The following is a 21,217-nucleotide window of genomic DNA, read 5'->3' as shown; positions in this document are numbered from 1 at the left end:
CCTCTCTAAAACCATCCACACATCAGCTTCGTAGTCTGCAAAGCATCTTAGACTGGGTTAAGATGTTTTTTCCTGCATGGGAATGACTTATATTTTCCAAAGGTAACACACTTTGTTTTGTACCTCAGTCTGTTACTGACCTGAAGTGACTAATGGAAATATGTACTAAATCACAAAATGTACCCTGATTTACAACTTTGTTTGCTGTTTAAAAAGAGAACTGGGTCAATTAACCCAGCTATTTATCAGAATGACAAGTGATATAGCTCGGACTTCCCGTCACAATGTTAAACTTATACTGAGCTATGACTCAAGTTCTTTTAATGCCCACAGATTCATAAACCAGCTCCACGCCCACCAAACGAACCAAAGCAAAGGGCTACTCATGAGCTGGACGATCACTCGTTCTGTCCTCAAGAAGTTAAAAAAGAAATAGCATGCGTCAAAACACAATTTCGCGGTTTGTTATGGACGTTATCGAGCTCGAGTCTTTTTTAAACAGCCCTCCTCATGGATTCAGTGCCGAGCGTCGCGCGGGCTGCACAGTCGTGAAGTGGGATCAGGAGAACAGCTGCGTGTTCATCGATGAAATCCAGTCTAGCAAAGGAAACATCATTTTCTGTAATTCTCCAGGAAGGTAAATGGATTCAAATAACGTCATATGGCAATATACATGTTTAGATATAGCTTGCATTTTGTAACTCTTCATGGCAATTTTAGGGAAATCACGGTACGTACTTTGGGAGAGTACACCGATTTGAGACGAAAACTTACCTCAATGACAATATACATACTGGTGTCTGCATGCACCAACACGACGGTCGAAGAAAAGAGAAACAGAGATGTTCCAGGTATGATTTATTATTGCTATTAATATGATTTCACACAGTGAAAGTCTTTGACCTGCTTCTGTAAATTAACTCAGCAATTAAAGGTAACGTTAGGGTTGGCAATTTCTTAGCGGCTAGGAAATAGCAAGCTAACGTTAGTTTTGAAAGCATGATATCCCACCCTGCATCAGAGCGTCTCCTAAAGCCATGCCTCCTTCAAAACACATAAACGCACACAGCAGAGTCTGAGATGGCTAATAAATGTCCTTATGTCTCAAAAAGCATATAACATTATAATAATAATGAACGTAAACAGCTTACAGAGCGCTGACTTGTACCACATGACTGCTGAAGATTAATTTCCTCATTGTAAGAAATACATACATCTTGAGTCTGAGGACGTGAACAGCTCCGGGTAGAACATCACTTGTTGTTGCCATCTCATAATTACGGTTACAGCATAGTGTGAATGCAGCATAAGCTCTACAACGGGCTGATTACATGTGATGTCTGCGGGACCAGGTGCATTGTGGTATGGAAATACATATGTTGACAGGCAGGTAGGACATCTTTTCGGACCGAATGCAATGATTGGACGAACAATTTTTGGTCCTGAGACTTCCACAGAAGATATGTACGTTTTAATATTTAGACCACTTCTATTATGGATTGCTATCAGGATGTGAAGAGAGCTTCAACAAGAATAAAAAAAGTGTTTATAAAACAAATTGCCTACCCTGCTTTAACTTAAAAAAATGGTACTAATATGTACTTGAAACAGTGATATTTATGGTCTTATTGATATTAACATCACTAAAGTGGTAAAAATTTGTCAATAGGAAATGCAATGTAGCTTAATGTCACAATGTTATCAGCAAAGGCATCATTAAACTTTGACATAGTTGCATACTGTATTTTGTAAAGTCAAATGCCTCACCCTTCTTATTATTGTCTATAGCTCTCATATATTACGTGGTGGCGATCAATGGCAGTCATCCAATGATCAGATGGGAGATGGAGAGAGGTTTAGACTGGACTATTTCATCTGTTGCTGGAGAGAGCTATGCAGTTGATGTGAGTTGTGGTGGAGATTTGTTTTCAATGATTTATGATGTACAGGTTCAGTGTTAATTTACTGGCAAGGTAAAAAAAAAAATACTTAAAAGTAAATGCTTTTTTTGTAAAGGTTGATGTTAGTGCTGCACTACAGGGATGGGTCGGTGAGAACTTTCAAATCCTTGTTGATGCAGAAAAGGTGAAACCCACCTGGAAAGACACGCATTTCACCATCAAGTACCGTTCGGATGCCCTTTTTGACATTCCCTACTGGTTTGGCTTCAGCAAACGACAGTTTAAGGTGTGTTTTAATAATTCAGCTGGTCTCTCTGATGGGTGTATAGTATTGAGAATGTGACTGGGAATCTGATTTTGCAGATCTCTTATCATGGGAGATGAGGTCAACGCCCAAAATGTTGTGTGAGACTGCAAACATCTACTGAAAACTTCAGTCTGTGGAATTAAAACCCAAAGATGAGGAGACCATGAGAGCTATGGAACTGTAATTCAGTTATTCAATAGATTTTCGCTCTTGCTCTTGTTAGCAATAATACATAAGATCATAAAGAAATGGAGATCATAGGAATTTAATCTTAATTATAATTCTGTTCAAGCAGTAAGGTCAATTTCATAAATACTCACAAACTCAAGGTAGTTACAGCACTTTTTTGAAATGGGTTACATTCGTTACTTCACAGGAAGTACATTCATTGGTTTAAATGAGTCATATTATGAGGCGAGTGATATTATCAATGAGTGGATCTTTGAGCTGATGTGAGTGAGTGGAGGCGGGGCTAATTTGTATATATTCATAGAACTGCGTATACTAAATGAGGCAAGGGTGTAGAGTTCCATTTAAGCTATTTTAAGGCATGAAGAAATTTTTTTTCAAGGAAAAAACATTTAAAAATGTCATTTTAGTGATTAAAGATGAGTTTTAAGGGATAAAATTATCGATTACAGGGGGACTTTGAGCAAGCTGGATAATTCTGCATATTTTTGATGACACACAGAGCAAAACATCACATTACCCTCCGAGTTTACACATTTCTTGTGCTGTTTCTGGCTGTGTGTAGCAAATACTGCTCTGCATGTACTTCCAGAGAATCATTAGAAACTTGCAAAGTTTATATTGAACAAGGACCCTTATCATGTCAGTCTGATCTCGACACATTTCAGCTTTTACTATTTTTGTATTCCTGTCATGCAAATGCAGACTTTGCAAAGAGGCTGTTGATTTTGCTGAACTATATTTCACCCCACAGGAAACCTGCAATCCAGTGCATGAGGAGAACTTGGTACGTTTAAAGGCACAGTACTAAAAAACTGAACAATTTAAATCTAAAGTTCAGAGAGAGGTGTGAAAATGGTCATGAAAAAAACCCAAAAATAATCTAAAGTAAGTTGTAAGTTGACTCCAGGGGGACAAAAACATTATATGACCCCTTTAAAACATTTCTTCAAAAACCTTTTATTAGGATGGTACTAATAAAATCAGCCTTGTGATTCTTTTTTTTTTTTGCATCCTCTTGTGTTGATTAAGTGTTTATAATATGTATATAACATTTTGCAATTAAATGCTTTTGTGATCAATGCTTTAATCTTTTCTTGTCACATCCTCTGACTGACAAACCCTTAACTGAAATAGTTTATCTACACCAATCGATATACGATAGCCAACATTTGAAGTGGACCAAAACCTTTCATCAAAGTTATACATGAATTTTGAACAATACCCATTCTTGTCTTAGGACAACTTTGATTAACTTTTTTGATACACTTTAAATGTTGACTACTGCATTTTCACTCTGTTTGAGCTCAGGGGAAGTTAAATCTGTCTGGGTTTCAGATTTCTAAAATAGTTCATGGCAAAAGCAGAAGGGTTGACGCTGCTTTGGTGATGGTCTGAATGTATTCTTTGTAGTCACTGCTTCCATAGGTGAGCATCAGGTGATTTATGATTCCCACAATACACATGAGTGACAGGAAAAAGAGAATTCGTTTCCCGAACAGGAAGCCAGGAGTGCTGTCAGGCAAACAAGGAAAATATACATCAACAAACCTGGTGTGTAAAAATACGGTTGGGTTACACAATTTGGTGAATGGACATGTTTGAATAAAGAAATATCCAGGGTTGAAACTGTTTAGACACATTGATCTTATCAAAGTTCAGCCCATTGGCATTGATTCAATAATGTTTGTACTTAGATTAGCTAATGAACAACATCTAATCGTGTTGGAATGCAGAACAGCCCACATTTGTCTTATGTAGTTTTAAGGTTAGTGTCTTAAGAAAAGTTTACTGTACAGTTGTAATCCAAATTATTCAACCCATATTGTTTATTTGTTTATTGACTAAATTGACAGACGTTCTGCTGTTTACAATGAACAAATAAAAAATGAGTAACTGAAATATCTCAACAAATGTTTCTAGTGGTTTCCCCAAATTCAACTGAAAATGCAACTTTTAATGACTTCTGCAGTCTCAAAACTATTCAACCCCTTCATGGCAAGCATCTGAACACCCTTTTGCTGTTATGACCTGCTGCAAATGAGATGTATAACCAGACAACCAGCTTCTGGGAGTGTTTCAGAGGAATCTTAGCCCATTCTTCATGAGCAATGGCCTCCAGTTCAGCAATATTCTTGGGTTTGCGTGCTTCAACCGCCTCCTTCAAATCCCAGCAGAGATTTTCTATGGGGTTCAAGTCAGGTGACTGTGATGGCCACTGTAGAATCTTCCAGGACTTCTTCTGCAACCAAGCCTTGGTGGAATTTGAGGTATACTTGGGATCATTCTCCTGTTGGAAAGTCCAATGACACCTAAGCTTCAGCTTCCTCACTGACGGCATGACGTTTTCTCCTAGGAGTTCCTGATACTTCAATGAATCTATTTTGCCTTCCACACGCAGAAGTGTTCTTTCCAGATTTATTCTTCTTCCTCCAGACATACCGCTGATCCATAGGGCCGAAAAGCCAATGGAAAATGCATATGTTTAGTACGCGCCTTACTGTGCAAGCTGAAACCTCAGTCATTGTTGCCACCAAGTCTTGCTGCAGGTCTTCTGCAGTCACTCGAGGGTTTTTCTGAACCTGCCTTCTCAGAACTCTGGTTGCATCCGTTAATATCTTCCTTTTTCTGCCCCGTCCAGGTAGTGTAACCACTGTTCCTTTCAACTGTGTCTTTAGGAACATTTAGTGCCTTCGCTATCTTTTTGTATTATGTTCTTTGTATGTAAAAGGCGATGATATCTTCTCTTAACTTTTTGGACCATTCTTTTGACTTAGCCATATTTCTAACATGCAGTCAAACGTGACACTTAACAAACCTAGCCAGTTCATACATTTCATGTGTTCTAGCTCAGGCACACCTGGCGCAACTAATGAAGCCCTTGATTAGTTTCATCAGGTGTGCTTGAGACAACACCTGTTTTGCAGATTTGTGCTGTTGTGAGGGATTCTATTCAGGGGGTTGAATAATTTTGAGACAGCAGAAGTCATTAAAAAAGTTGAATTTTCAGTGGAATTTGGGGAAACTACTGGAAACATTTGTTGTGTCGAGCTATTTCAATTACTTTTGTTTGATTTGCTCATTACAAACAGCTGAAGAGGGGGGGGGGGGGGCAACATGTCCAAAAGGGCTTATTTGTTCATAGTTATGGATTTAATTGTACCTCTGGCAAGTCTGCCCCATGTAGCCAACAAAATACTTCTGCCGGACCACAAGGTAGAGAATGCCAGCAAAGGCAGCTGGAGCTGTAACAAAAATAGTTTATTGTTATAAAATGACTTCAAAAATGTTCTTATTATAGTTAAATGGGCTACCCAGCTAACAGTGAACGTTCTCAGAACTTTGAATAATGTTCTGGAATAGTTATAAACAAACTTTCTTTCAGTAACGTTAACAGAACTTTCTTTCAAAGGTATCTGGTATTTAATAATGTTCTCAAAATATTAGCACTAAAACAACATTTATACATCATTCATGGAATGTTTTTTTCCCTGAAACATTTTAGTTGGACATTCATCTAATGTTTTTTACTTTTGTTACTTGTTACTTTTAATGTTTCCAAAATGATACGTTGGCAAGAACAAAAAAACATTCTAAAACCTGAACGTTATAAACATTCATAGAACTTTCCAAAATAACGTTTTTATAACTTAATAGGAACATTAGTAAAACATTCTGTTTGCTGGCTTATTCCCAAGAAATTAATGTACAGTTCCTGTACAGGTAATTTCTCTGACTCATAGAATTTGTATTGGGGCTGACTCGCATTATGTATGCGTCGGTTGGTTAGCAACTAATTTGTTTTTTATTATGATGACAAATATTTGCATATGGGTCATAGCATGAATTATTAGCAGAGAAATGCAAAACATTTCGACCACATTACAAAAGGGGTAGTTTCTGTTATCCTTCCACTAGATAGTGAACATTGATGATAAAATAACAAAAGCACTTTTAATTCTATAATTAAGTGTTCATTTAGGCAGAGTATGCTAAAGAAATGTTATATCTTTTATTGATGAAAGTGTTGGTATGAATTAAATCATGTACCTTGGCTGAGGCAGATACCAGCGCACCACAGTACTGCCAGAAATGTGGGGTATGTATCCATGCAGTTTCGACTTAAATTGTGAAAAAAAAAATAATAAGTACATAAAGCATTATGAAGCAGTTCATTAAATTATAATAGCAAGCATGACTTTTTATACAGTTTAAAAAAATAATGCCGCATAAGTCACATGCATCTGGTATTTTATTTGACCAAACACTGATGTACAAATGTGCAATCAGTTCTTACATCAATGTAGCTTTGAGAAATATTGTGAAAAAGTTGTTACTTCCTCTCTGGTGGTGGTTAATGTCACTTTTATGATTGCATCTACACTGAGGCAAAAAACAAACCAGAACCCAGCAGTCTAGATATGCAACTGATAATAAGTGCTTTCAGTTTGGTATATTCTACATTATGTGAAATGTGCAGAAAATAAAAAATATGTAGGAATAGCGTAATACATAATAGGGCCAGATACCTTTTTCTGCCTTTTTTCCCTTATGTCCACATTAGCCCAATTTACTTTCATGCAAGAAATGTTTTGAGAAATAAACGTACATTTATAGGCTCTCAATTACAGACCACTGCAACCCTCTTGCAACATTAAGATTATGTAAATAAAGCAGGAAGTGAGTTTCACCAACAACAGGAAAATGTGGAGCGGTTATGCAAAAGAAGTCACACCATCACTATTTCATAAATGGATTCTTCATCTGTGTGTATATATATATATATATATATATATATATATATATATATATATATATATATAACACTCTTTTGGGTGTGCTTATAGTCATTGATCATCTTAAATTATTTCAGTCAAATTCCATAGTGGATGAACAGGGTGAAGAAACTTAAATCAATACTCACTTTGCACAGGACAAGCGCTCAAAAGCTGTAGAATGTTGCTTAGAATTAGTCCCTGTGCACTCTTTTTCAACCTTTAGGGCGAAGAACACTAAAGGAGAAGTCAATATATTAGAGATTAGGTATTATGGGTATTTTAATGAATTTGCATGGTTATGTATAGGCTACATTGTGGACTAATTACTTCTAGATGTATAAACGCAGCACAATGTTTTCAAAGATGATTTGCATACACATTCTGCATAAACATCATTCAACTATACAACTAAAAAGAGTAAAATCTAAATGTCTTACCATTCTGAACGACGCTGAGAAGAGTGACCAGCACTAACAAGATAATGTTGTCCATCACTTCAGCATCCATGTTCTCCGAGTACAAACTGGAACAGGTCTGTTTCAGCACTGTTGGTCTGATTACCCTGCCCTCTGATAATTTTAGTATCACAGATAACATCACCACTAAACTGGTGCGTTTCCTGGTGGGAGGGTCACTAGAACTTCTAGAACTCACTTCTGCTTCACGATGGTGCACTTTTGAAACAAAATATCTCAGTGTGAAAAAACCTTTCCTGGTACAGCTGCATTTCGTTTCACAGCTCATCCTATCATCTATTTCAGGACAAAATGCAGTTTAACCAACACACTGAAATTAAAGTGGAAACTGACAGTTTGTTGATCTTTCTGTTAGAGGCTGCCTTGGTCTAAATTGGTTTGGTCTTAGCTCACACTCTAAATCCTTGAAACTTGGTTCTGGATGTCACCAAACACAGCATATTTTGGGTGTTTCCTCATCAGCTTATTAGCAGTGAGGCGCCATGTCCTGACATGGTTGTGCCAAATAAGGGAAACATCCAAAATGTGCATTTTCAGAGGACCTTCTTGACCAGGGGCTTGTTTCAATAAGGAGGTTCAACCAACTCTTTGAGTTAAACTTGAACTCTGAGTTGACTTACCCTGAGATGGGAAACTCTGAGTTTTCGGTTACAGAACAGCTGCAATAAGTTAGTTCAATCAACTCTTGAGTTGACTAAGCGCGTGCACCACAACTATAAAAAGCCATTATCAATGGAGCGCAGATTATGAGTCACCAAGGCAACAACGCCAGACAAAAAGAGGTCTGCATATTTTTCACCAGCAGAACTGGATGAGCTTCTGCAAGCATATGAAGAGTACGAACACATATTATTATTTTATTATTATTATATCTCCAGCAGCGAAGGACAGAGTTAGCTAGGGAGAAAATAGTTGCTTGAGTCAATGCGTAATTTTACATTTCAATTACTGTTATACAGTTGGGTGTAATTAATTACCAAGTAATTCTAAATACTGATGTAATTGCATTAGACTATAGAACAATTCTGTATATTTAACATACATTTTTAAAAGGTATATTTTTAATGTAACCTTCTCTCTCTACACACTTTGGTCAAGAATAGTTCATGCAATTGTATATTAATTTGAAAGCATTAAAAGTGCAGATTCTTGTCTCTCCTTGTATTGTTCAAGTGGTTGAGGTTGATGTGGGATTTAGTAATTAGTAGACCATTCTAAAGATAGTCATTATTACATTAATCTTATAACACTGTTGAAGATGTCATTTGTAGTTAGTAATTAATAACTATTTTAGAGTAACTTACCCCACTGTTATAATATCAGAGGTGAAACTGGAAGAACAGTATGTTATTCAACCTAATTTTCATTTTTATAGGTGCAATCCTGCAGGTATTAAAAGAACATGGCAGCAGCTGAAAATTAAATATAAAAACATAATTCAATCAGGTAAGGCTTGAGCATATCATGGGTGAAGGCTACCTGACTTTACAAATATTTGACATATTAAATAACTAAATAGCATCCAGTGTCTAGCAGTGCAGCAGCATTTTTGGCTGAGGGAATTCCTGGAGGGACTTCAAGAGCCAGTCACTCCCGAAGATCCAAGGGCCTCGTAAAATGTAAGAGGTTTACATATGCGTTATTTTTTATATAGGCTATTTTTTATATTTCCATTTATTTTACTTTGGGTTGGGTTTTTTGTTGGTCCAAACAGATTCTGATGGTAATATCTGTCTTTTGGAGCCTCCTGTCCCAACAGAACCTACTCAGTACACCAGAAATTATGACAATAAAGATATAAAGTCACTCAACAAAATGCTCATCTTCACAGGACAGGACATTGGCGATAAAGAGTTTCTGCTGCCACAGAGAGGCCTACAGAGGTAATGTTATTATTATGTGTCTACACATCAAACAATCTGCACATTCATATTTTTTCACATTTTAATGTGGAGTAGCCTATAGAATCTAAGTTTAAATCTAAGTATAAACGGGTATTCTTATCTCCCCCCCCCCAGAGTGTGGAAGAACAGCAGGAGGACGGTCCATCAACTTTGTTGCACAGATGAACACAGTTCAGTGATTTTCAGTAAATGCCAGTTTAATTATGTAGAATTTGTTTAGAACTACATTATATAATTATATTATCTAATCTACTTAAGGAGTTATATAGACTTCATCTTATTAAAAAATAGAAAAAACAGCAGTAAAAACAGCAATGAATAAATGTACCGAAAAATGAATGAGGCGTTTAAACACCGCTTCCTCTTTAAAAAAGGGGAGGAGACCGAAAGAAACTCTGGGTTTACCGAAGAAAACCTGCTCCCGACCAGATTCACAGAGTAAGTTACCATGGTAACTGACTCTGAGTATAAGTTACCTCTCTTTCAGAAACGGGCTTGACTTACTCTGCTTTCTCAGGTTTGACATACCTCCCATTCTGAAACAGAAAACCCAGTTTCAGGGTTAACATACTCAGAGTTTTCACTTAACCTTCTTTCTGAAACAGGCCCCAGGAGTCTAGGACTGATGACATCTGCTCCAAACCCAGCCAACAGACCAACTGGTATTGTCACTTTTATATTTAAACAATAAATATAAGTAGTCAACTTCATGCAGTTTACCAGGCCTGGTGATTCCAGTGTACAGATGCACAATACAACACCACTGTATTCAATTTGTCAATACAAGATCTTAACCAAAAATGTATGCAGCTCTAGATGGAAACATCACAATATTCATTTCCTTCAAGAGGTGCATACATTTTTGGTGGACCTATTTTCGTTTCATTTATGGTCTCAGTTTACTTTCCAATGTTTTTTGTGAAACCCAGACTATTTCAATATTGCATTATCAATCATAATGATTATTTTAATATTGATTTGAATATTGTTAAAGGGCAGTTAATGAGGAAATGGATAACTTATTGGTCCATCTGTATAGTGCATGATTTATATTTTGCAGAAAATACTTGATTAAACAAAACACACCCCTGCACCAGACAAGGCGGATTTCAGTGAAAACATGAACATTTCCTATTTGTAGAATTACCGTATTCCTGTTTTTTATTGGTAAATGGAAATGTGTAATATTATAATTGCTTTTTTTATTATTGGCTAAGAATTGGTCTCATATATTCATCATTGTGGAAGTAAAATTCACTTTCTCCTTCAAAAAAATAAACATGTCCAGGACAGGCATTAATGTTGAGCGGCTGAGCCCTGCCACATAAAATCATGTATTAACCGTAGAAAAGCCATGATCAAATTAAAACCAATTGTAGGATTTCATTATAGAATCATTGTGAGGCACTTTTAACTTAAAAGCAAAATTAAATGTCATTAACCACACTGTATTCAGTTTTTGAGAACATTTAATGTGAACTGCTTAAATATTGTGATAACCATAAAAAAGGACAACTCAAAAAACATTTATAAACAGACATCTGTACGATGCTGTACAGACCTTAACAATTACCGTGTTCATAATTTGATCTTCAAACATGGCATACACTGCGCCATTTAAATGTTCTTGAATCTTAAAGTAGATCAGGCAAAATATGAACTGATTGCAATTAACTGATGTACCACACGCTTTCCTAAAAAAAACAACAACATTTCTTTCCAAATAGAAAACTACAAAGAACAGTTCTTAGAAACAACTTGAGACACCAGACCAATGTCATATTTTTTAAAGTCTAAAAGTCTTTTCTTAATCAGAAAAATATATCTAAGCCATTAAAATCAGTGCTCTCAATGGCTGTCTGGCCCATTCCTGATTGTATATATTCATCAAATATGGAGTCATTAGTAGAAGAAGAATAGTTTAAAGTTGCTTCTGGAACCACAGTTGCTACTGAAGAATTTTGCTGTGCGCCTCCATTTGTTGTCTCGCCATTCTGGCCATTGTTCAACATCTCCAGGAGACCCGTGCTGTCAGGTGAGAGGTTACTGGCGGTCGTCGCAGGTGACAAAAGCTCAGCGAAGAACTGGTCATATGCCGGGCTGTCGTAAGCCGAAGTGCTAGAGGTGACGGAGTAGGGCGACGAGAGGGCCGTGCTGTCCGGTCTGGGTGCAGCTTCTCCTCCGCTTCCCAGAATCTGGTTTAGCTTGGCCAGTTTCTTTTTCTTGGCCTTGAGCTTTTTCATCAATTTTAGCCTGAGGGCTTCTGTAGTGTTAATGGGCTGCTGGTCTGCTGAAAAGCTCGGAGTTTTCTTAACAGGTGGACACATACCACCAGGAAGAGTGACTGGTTTGTGTTGAGGCGGTACAGCAGGATTCGCACCAATTGAATTTGCCAATTTCTTGGTTAGGAAGCCACCAAACATGTCGGCCGGCTTTGCTGGTAGAGCTTCATTGTCGCATTTCAGACTGAGTTTTGGTTTTGGAGCAGGAGGAGGAAGTCTCACTGGTGTAGAATGGAAGGATGGATGCCGTTGAAGTAATGAGGACAAAAATGGTGAAGGTGCATGTACTTTTGTAGCCTCTGATGATTTCACCACAACTGGATCGGCCACAGAAAGTAGTTCCTTCAAACCAGAAGGTTTTGGAGGGTTTGAAGGTTGACAACTGGACAAACTAGACGCTACTGGAAGACTAGGGAGAGTGACCGGCATGACGGCTGGGCTCTGGGGAATCTGAAGATCCTCAGTGACTCCGTTCACATCAACTAGAGTGAGGGTCACAATGTCTGTGTGTGACAGACCCTCAAATGTGTCCAGTAATGTGGTGCTGCCAATGGATGCATCCAGAGTGCTGACAGCAGTGGAGTCTCCCACAGTGAGCGCGCTGATGACACACGTGTCATTGGCCACAGAGTCTGACAGTTTGTCTGAGAGCTTATCATCGACATTTTTGTCCGCCGAGGGAGCTGTCAGTGAGCAAACCTCTGAAGCTTCATCTTTAGTGGAGTCTGCCTCCCAGAAAACAATGTGAATTTCACTGGCAGGAAATGGAAACCTCTTGTGGATGTTGCAGTGAGGGTGTTTCAAATCATCGAGTTCCACCCACAAGCCTTTGAGACAGAACACAGACATGTAAATTAACTAGGATTATATCCTGTCGATCAAAAGAGGGCGGAAAAACGTGTCAAACTGCAGGTCATACTGTGTGTGAAGAAAATCTCTCTTGTATTGAATTTAGGGCAAGTTAACGTGATAACGCTTTAACAGTTAAAATTCAAGGACACTTAATAATTTTAAACAATTTTACTGATCTGACTGTACTGACGCTGTTGTATGAGAACTGAACTCAGCCGGACAATATCATCATTTTATGAAGAATTGCTTTCTAGATGAAATTAACTTATTTAATAATTGATGATCTTTACAACGGAACTGACTTCAGCTGAAAAACAGCCAAAATGCATAATTTTCCTGTTATGACTGTAAAGCTGCTTTAAAGCAATCTGTATTGTATAAAGCGCTATAAAAATAAAGGTGACTTGACAAAAGCAGGCTCTATTTGACCCTATGAATCACTCAGTTCAAGCGGCAGTGCAGAGCGCAAGTCATCTCTTTCACTTAACGCGAGTAACAGCAACATGTATGAACATCAGAAGGCTATGATGAAAGATACAGTACAATTTACCGAAATGTATCATGTCTCATGTAATCACTCAATAAGTGTTTCAGCCACATAAAGATATCAATAAAACAGCTTGTGAACAATGTAACTTAACCTTGCATTTACCTCAGGAAAGTTATCCAATGTTCACAGTTCGTTGGTTAGCAATAAAATACAATAGAGAGGAGCTTATTTACTGTTAAAATGCAATTGATTCCTGTGATGGCAAAGCTAAATTTTCAGCATCATTACTTCAGTCTTCAGTGTCATATGATCCTTCAGAAATCATTCTAATAGGCTGATTTGCTGCTCGAGACATTATCATCATCAATGTTGAAATTAGTTGGGCCGTTTAAAGGTTCTCTAAGCGATGTCGGGAGATGTTACTTCTTGTTGACATTCGAATTGTTGTCAAACAAAACGGAGGCTGGCTAGACCCTCCCTCCTCCTCATCCCATCTCCTCCCTCCAAGTGAATTTGCTTGATCATTTACAATAGAGATTGATCGCTGCTAGAAACATACATGTTGTATTCTAGCTAATTACATCCTTGTGTTGGTTTGGCGAACATGAACGTCAGTTTAGAAAGAAAAATGGATTTACCAGTTCTGCAAAAACAGAGCAACTGAATGTCGGATAGTAGCTAATCCCTTCTGCCGGCAGAGTTCTCGCCACCTTTCAAAGGTTTTTCCGATGTAAATTCGGGACTTCGCACGTTCCTTATCCTTGTCCCTCTTGCAAGTTGTTCTGTTCATCGGAACATCGTCTCTTTGGTCGTGTGTCGGCCATAATTCAAACTTCCCTCTTCATGCTTCTCTCTCCTCCACACCCCCTTCACGTGCACGCGCACTAACCCCCCAAACCCCACCCTCAAATACTTCTTGCCAGTGATTGGCTGGAGCACTGTTTGTTATGTTTCGTGGTGCGGGTGAGCACAGTTTGTTTTTGTTGCCGTTTGTGGAGCCTGTGGTGTCTACAGAAACCGTGTTTTTTTTACAGTGTGTTCAGGGGACAGGCAGCTAGCGGATAGTGAGGAGATGTTTGCTGTAGTGACAAAAAATGTTTTGGCCTAAAAAACACGTGACATGACTTAGAGCACCTTTAATATTTTTATGGTAAGTGTAATATTTTTTTTTTCAGGATTCACTGATGAATAAAAAAGTTCAAAAGAACAGCATTTAATTGAAATATGAATACCTTTTAACAACTTTTGGCTCCAAACTTTTGAATGGTAGTGTAAGTAGATCTGCTAATGAACTCACAGAATCAAACTTGAGACTCACCATTGCTCTGATCACGGATCCAAGTGACGAAGTGCTGAAGATGCTTTTTGTACTGGATAACAGTGCTGACATTGTAGTGCACGTCCTGGAACTCAAACGAGTATTTAGAGAGGTCTTTCCTGGGCAAGCCCTCCACGAAGTGCAGTGCAAACAAAGGGGACAATCTGCAAAAAAATTACAGAAAGACAATTATCAATCAACCACAACGACCAACAGAGTTTCAAATATTCAATTGTGATGAAGTAAGGTGATAAGGAAGAAAGAAATAAGGAAATTTATAGTTATTCCAACTCTTACCGTTCAAGCACCATTTTCCTCCTCTGGTTTTTACGGTTGCAGTTACTGCACTGAGTGCGGTGGATGGCTTTTAGTGGGTGCCAATCATTCAGAATCTGAGTTAATGTTGTAAGAGTCTTGTCAACACTGCAAGACAAAAGGAGGGCTGTGTTACGTGTGTGTGTGTGTGTGTGTGTGTGTATGTGCTTTACACCAAAACAATTATCTACTCAATCAAAAACCGTTTAATCACCAAATACAAATGATTTTAAATTAAATGGGTAAATCCTTACCTGTCGCTTACAATATGACTACAAAAAGTACACTTAAATTCCCAACGGACAGTATGCTGGAAAAGATCCTGAGCCCACTTGTCTGACCGTAGAAGGAGAGGGAGCGCAAAAACAGGTGTTTCCTGCTGACCTGCATGACAGACAGAAAGATTATCACTCAATACAAATGCCAAGCAACACTGAAATAAAATTATTTTATGAGCAGATGTTTTTACCAATTTCACACTTCAGTTTAGGCTGGAGGAGTTTGAAGAGTGACTGACGATACACAGACAGCTGCCGCTCTGCCTCACGCAGGACATTAGCAGGGATTCTAGTTATCTTATCTGCCAAGAGAAAAACAGGTAAGCTCTTAAAAATATCAAAACGAATAAAAACCTTTTCATTTCTCTCTATTGCGGTTACGCTCATGTCACACAGCTGTTCTGCAGCATCACAAAAGCTTAACATTTGAATGCGTTTTTAAACCTTGAGGTTGAAAAACAAGATATTTTAGACCATTCAAGCACAATAAGCAGCGAAAGAGCTCATTTACACTTATGTGGCATCGTGTCCTCGTAAACATGGTCACTTTAGTTAATTTTTTCTTCCTTTTACCTTCACACTGTTGCTCCTTGGCTTTTAGATATGCACATGTCTTATCATATGTAGAGCAAAGGTTCCAGACGGCGGAGTTGCTGCAAAACTCTGATGTCAACTTGTCTATGAGCTTTACATTCTGACATGGAGTCTCTCTGATGGTCTTGCAATTCACGAGCATCACCAACAACGAATCCAACCAACACAGGTTGTCCTCATTCTTCCAGAAGATATGAGGTTGCACAGGAATCAGCTCTGATGATTCCATATCTACATCCATTCCGAAGATCTCCTCGACCTCATCTTGAGTACTAGATACACAAACATCCTTCTTGTCAAACAGATCTAAATCCTCATGGGTAGTAGCAGGTAGATCTTTAGGATGTTGTTCCTCAGTGCCCTTAATAGAGACAGGCTTTCCAAGTATTGATTGTTCACCAGCATCCTTTGGAAGGGTGTCGTCAATGACATCAGCATCACATGGCTCAGGCTCAGCAGAAAAAATGTCCAGTTTCTCCTCTCTCGATCGCTTTAAAGGGGAGGATGCATCATCGACATCGGACAGGGAAGAGATGTTCCTCTTGCATCCATCTTTAGACAAACCAGCACGCACATCTTCCAGAGATCTACTAACCAATGGGTAAAGGCACTGCAAAGCGACAGAAAAACACACCACAGATGTAAATGACCATTTTACTGGCCCATCAGTCTTCTTTAAAATGAGTCACAAGCATCAAATATACAACAAATATCATATTACCAAAAACAATAAACAGTTAGTCAATATCACAAAACTTGTCAAGAACATGTTCAGCACCTCATACCAAAAGCAAAAGGACAACAATTATATTTTGCAGTAAGTAAATAAAGGCTAATTTTAGAACAATAAATTTTTTTTTGCCACGTAAAATTTAATTAACATAATGTTGACATTTTCATGTCAAATTAAGCACATTTTCCCTCTCACTGTAAAGCAATGTTTTACTGTATTGAGCACATGCATTTTACTTCAGATTTTTTGAGTCACGAGATTTTCAGGGGTGATTGTCATCACTTACTCTATTTTTTTTATTTTTTTTATTTTTTTATCAGATCAGCAGCATAAATCAAACAAGGTTGAACAAACACTACCTTATTGTGAAATTATAACTTAAATGTTTTGTTTTTCCCAATGTCTTTTGGAACGATAAAATAAAGCGCGACAAATGGTGTTCACACCGATGACGAAACGATTGATTGCTTTAGTCTAACTCATGCCTGCACGATAGGTGGCGCTGACCGGAACCCATTATTCAGCTGACCGTCTTTGACCACTGAGAAGAAGAATCACTGAAACGTTGGTGCATAGCATCAACCATGGTTAAATGTCAAACAGCGTTTTTTGCACCCTTGAAGGGCACTTCGGGAAGGGGACACCATTTGTAGGAGCGTTCCAAACGAAAGCGAACAACTGAATCCCTTCACAGGTTCGTTTGCAAAGGGAACATGCAATGGTCACTTAAGGGAAGTAATTTAATAATTTATGGCCATGTTCTGCCCTTCGGAGTGAGTAGGGCATAGGGATGCTCACTTCTGATTGGGAATTTGCCCCATTGAATCACTAAGACATCTGTGGGGGAACCTTCAAGACACTTGTAAAATGTATTTCAACTCCACTGCTGATTGGCAGTATGAACATGCCAATTCTTTCTTCCAGAATACTTTTCAAAACGGCTTTCTGTGCTATAGCACCACCAATCTCATCCTTCTGTGCAACAGCATTGGCTCCGGGCATATGATCTAAAGCTCAACTCTAAATGGACAGCCAATTTCTTTGGACAACGGGGAAAAAAAATACACTGGTCGGTAAAAAAAAAAAAAAAAATCCTGCTGTTGCGCATCGATTATTTGCGCCCGGTATGAATAGCTCCATAGGGATATATAGTTTCGATTCACCGTGTTGCACAGTCACGTCCCTTAATCGCGCTCAGTGTGAAATAGTCTTAAGTTTCACAATGCAAAATTATGAAATATTATTTATTCAATAAAACAATCATTTAGTCCTTTTGATTTTATGGTAAAATGACCCAGATATATTCTTGACAGGTTTTTGTGAGATTCACACGATTACCTATTAAATGTCAGTTCCTGATAAGCAACAGGGAAAAAAAACATTTGTAATGTTGTAGAAACTCAAGTGTTAATGGATAACCGGCCTCACCACTGGATTTGTACAGAGCATAACAGTCTCCTCCAAGTTGAGAGCAAAAAAGCGGAGGGCATTTGTCTGACCTTTTACCAAGCACCAAGGACAGTTCCCAGGCGAGGCATTTCTGTCTTCACACTGTAAAAACCAAAAACAACAGATGAGAAATCACAGAAAGCTTTAAAACAATCAACAACACTCCTTACAGAAAATAGAATAACACAAAGACATTAGTGTACAGTACATAACTAAAGTGCTTCTATGACTATTCTTTCGCCTTTTACATCACAGATTTCAGTGTTGTTTCTCATTTGTGGTGGGCATCAAATCAATAACAATAGTCCATACACTATAGAAATAATTTTGAAGGTGACAGGGGAGCTTTGCACGAGTGACAGAGGGAGAGAACAACTGAGCATAACTGACTTTTCCCAAATACCCCACCACTGCTGGGGTAGGAGCCCCTATACCAGTGCCTTTGCTGTTCATTTTCACGCCACTGAAGTTTCCATTCTTTGATGAGTCCTGCTGCCATAAACTTGACATAACCTTGTCACCTGGCTCACCGCCTGAACACGCTGCAGTGAGAAAGAATATTTCATTTCTGAGACATCAACTGACCCATTCCAGGCTGATACACAAAGCAAACATTTCAAACTACATCCGCATTTACTGAAGGAAATACAAGTGCATGCCAGTCAGTAAGAGAACAGCATTTAAAGTCAAGATAGATATCACAATATGGAAGAAAAGACTAGCAACTATTCATTTGCTATCGTCTTTTCTTCCATATTGTGATATCTGTATATCTGATTGGCTTCTCAAACAAGAAAATATTAAGGCAGGACTTGATTTTGTGCATTGGAAGTTGATTGGATCATTGTGGTTTGCTACTGCTTCAATCTCATGTGAGTGACAGATTGCCACGCCCTCGTTTTGTTGCAAAAGGGAGGGCAAGTTATTTTGATTCATTATTTAGGCTCACTAACTTTAAAATAAATGAATGAATTTGCACGGGTAAATAATTTATAACAAAAACTGCAATATTCCATAAAAAAAACAAGAATTGTCCGTTATGATTTCAGGGTGACTTGGTTTCAGGGCTACTTTACAATCAGCGCGCGACTTGTTTTCAGGCCAATCACAATTCAATATGCAAATATGTGTTAAGACGACGACCATTCCAATTCAGCACGCATTATAAATAAATAATTTCAGCATGCATTATAAATAAATAATTTCTTCAGGTTTTGAATGCTGAACGTTCCATCAGCAAGTTTATTTAAATATGTATCTCAAACTTCTTAAATTGATCCAAACAAATTAAACACACCACGCAAGATTGAAATAATCTGCTAAATAAACTGTTTGGGCTGAATCAGTAGCGGAAGTGTAATACTTAATGTTACGGGTTTAAAACATACCCTAACCAGAATGCTGAAGGAATAGCATGTTCTGCCTCGCAAATACTGACAGCCAAATCAATTGGTTTTCAATCGATCTTGTGACGTCAGTACTGTTATCTTACTGACATTTGAGTTTGTGAACAAGCGTAGCTGTAATGTCGGAATACACAAGACTTTTCCGATAACTGCCTTATTAAATACATATACAGAGTCTTTAAATATCTAATGATGTTCCTTTGCTGGCTAATATCAGGCGCTAACAACCACGGCAACAGTGAGCTGAGATGACAAGCAGTTCGCCTAAATCTAAAAGATTGCATTCACAACAGATTTCCGGGGCGCAAAAATCTGGACCAACACATACCTCAAAACCGGATCGAATGTTGAAAATTTCCACACAGAATTTCATACACGCATTTGGTAGTTCCAGCACGCCGGTAGGAGACATTTCAACGTGCATGCTCTCGGTCGTACGCTTAACGTACTACTTCCGGTTTTGAAGGAAGAAGTAATAAAGTTTTTACAAAGCTTCTTTTACAGCACAAGAGCGCCATCATCTGGATAGTGTGCGTGCATTATCGACCGATTGAATATACTGTCGAAATTAAATTTGGCAGCAGCAGGGATTGAATAAACAACAACAACATCAAAACACTCAAGCCTAGAATATAATTAACAGCAGAAACACGCATATAGACAGGCAGAAACGTGTTAAATGAGTATAAATGTTGATTGTGTTTATAAATATAGTGTAGGCTAAATAAAGCGACACACTTTAAAGTTAATTTGAGCATTTAATATATAGTTACCCACAGTTTTTCTCTCAAACTTTGTATTTGCACCGTGCGAGTGTAATTATATAAACGAATGGAGAGAGCAAATAGCCAACATAATACGTTAATAGCCTAAATAAACATACAGATATGAAAAAAAAATTAAAAGCAGCTGTTTTAGGGTTCACTTTTCATATTTGGGTAACACTTTACAATAAGGTTTCATTTCTTAACATTAGTTAATGTATTAACTAACATTAACTAATAATGAGCAATATGTGTTAGCCTATTTATTAATCTTTGTTAATGTTAGTTAATAAAAATACAGCTGTTCATTGTTTGTTCATGTTAGTTCAGTGCATTAACTAATAAATAGCCTACAACTTCTGATTTTAAGGTGTTAGTCAATGTTGAAATTAACATTAACAAATAATAGCCTAATAAATACTGTAGGCTGTTGTACATTCTTAGTTTATGTTAACTTATTAAAGTTATACTTACTGTAAAGTGTTACCCATATTTGAAATTAAAGACTTTTAAAACAATATAAGATTACATCGATATCATGATCATCTGTTGTCGTGTTCACTTTAAAGTATTCAAAACGAGACAGAATAAGGGCAATAGAAAAATAACGGAGGTTTTACAGAATGCACATTTATCATAAATAACGTCTATATGCTGGTGCCTCATTTTCTGGATATGAATTGCTTGGTAAATTAACATTTATTTTTAAAAATATTTGTATGCCAATATTTTTATTAGCTTGTCGATTAAATAAAATGGACCAAGAGTCGTTAGATTTCTGTCTATCTTGACGCAAGCGGTTTATAAACGTTTCTGCCCTAATTAAAACTTTTTTTTTCTTAAACCTTGTTCTTTTGAATGTGATATTTCAACAAAAGTATGCATGCCACATAATTCATGCAAGCAATTTTTTAAAATATTTGATGTGTCAAATATAAACATCTTCGTATAATGCATTTCTTATTATCGATAATACCTTTTCAATAGGTGTCACTCATTAACAGCGCCTGTGACCTGTCTGCTCAGTACATCATATGCCTGTGCGTCCGTGAGCACGTGCTCGAGCGGCGACGCGCCTGTATTGAGGAGTCGTAGGGCGCTACAGCTGCTCTCTTATGAAACAATAGAAGGCTATATGGGCATCAATTCCCCATCAGGCTCCCTTGGCGGTTTATCTGCGC

The 21,217-nt window shown here is 37.8% G+C and overlaps 3 protein-coding genes across 6 annotated transcripts; 1 reads left to right on the top strand and 2 right to left on the bottom strand.

Annotated features, from left to right (window-relative positions):
• Positions 1–322: 322 nt before the first annotated feature.
• On the top strand, positions 323–3,485 carry medag (mesenteric estrogen dependent adipogenesis). Of its 4 annotated transcripts, XR_014029304.1 has the most exons (6): positions 366–637; positions 721–851; positions 1,789–1,904; positions 2,017–2,187; positions 2,265–2,388; positions 3,152–3,477. XR_014029304.1 is itself a non-coding variant. In XM_081354807.1 (5 exons), exons 1-5 carry the CDS (start codon positions 438–440, stop codon positions 2,283–2,285), a joined length of 639 nt encoding a protein of 212 aa, XP_081210933.1. In that variant the 5' UTR covers positions 323–437; the 3' UTR covers positions 2,286–3,477. The 4 variants fall into 4 exon arrangements, 3 of the variants coding, with proteins under 3 accessions (XP_081210933.1, XP_081210932.1, XP_081210931.1); XM_081354807.1 differs by having other exon boundaries at positions 323–637; positions 2,265–3,477; XM_081354806.1 differs by lacking the exon at positions 2,265–2,388 and having other exon boundaries at positions 364–637; positions 3,152–3,485.
• Positions 2,458–7,950, bottom strand: alox5ap (arachidonate 5-lipoxygenase-activating protein). The gene is made up of 5 exons (XM_081354804.1): positions 7,613–7,950; positions 7,322–7,409; positions 6,448–6,518; positions 5,561–5,642; positions 2,458–3,912 (listed from the first exon to the last, which is right to left on the bottom strand). Exons 1-5 carry the CDS (start codon positions 7,917–7,919, stop codon positions 3,750–3,752), a joined length of 711 nt encoding a protein of 236 aa, XP_081210930.1. The 5' UTR covers positions 7,920–7,950; the 3' UTR covers positions 2,458–3,749.
• A 3,056-nt stretch (positions 7,951–11,006) lies between these two features.
• uspl1 (ubiquitin specific peptidase like 1) lies at positions 11,007–19,724 on the bottom strand. Its single transcript, XM_081354797.1, has 9 exons — positions 19,601–19,724; positions 18,257–18,408; positions 17,846–17,968; positions 15,664–16,294; positions 15,282–15,392; positions 15,067–15,196; positions 14,795–14,920; positions 14,498–14,661; positions 11,007–12,664 (listed from the first exon to the last, which is right to left on the bottom strand). The coding sequence occupies exons 2-9, from the start codon at positions 18,374–18,376 to the stop codon at positions 11,367–11,369; spliced, it is 2,703 nt and encodes a 900-aa protein (XP_081210923.1). The 5' UTR covers positions 18,377–18,408; positions 19,601–19,724; the 3' UTR covers positions 11,007–11,366.
• Between the last annotated feature and the right edge of the window lie 1,493 nt (positions 19,725–21,217).

This window comes from Scardinius erythrophthalmus, assembly GCF_964197995.2.
Source record: "Scardinius erythrophthalmus genome assembly, chromosome: 23".
NCBI classification, from domain to species: Eukaryota; Metazoa; Chordata; class Actinopteri; order Cypriniformes; family Leuciscidae; genus Scardinius; species Scardinius erythrophthalmus.
This window is presented reverse-complemented; position numbering and strand designations above follow the sequence as displayed.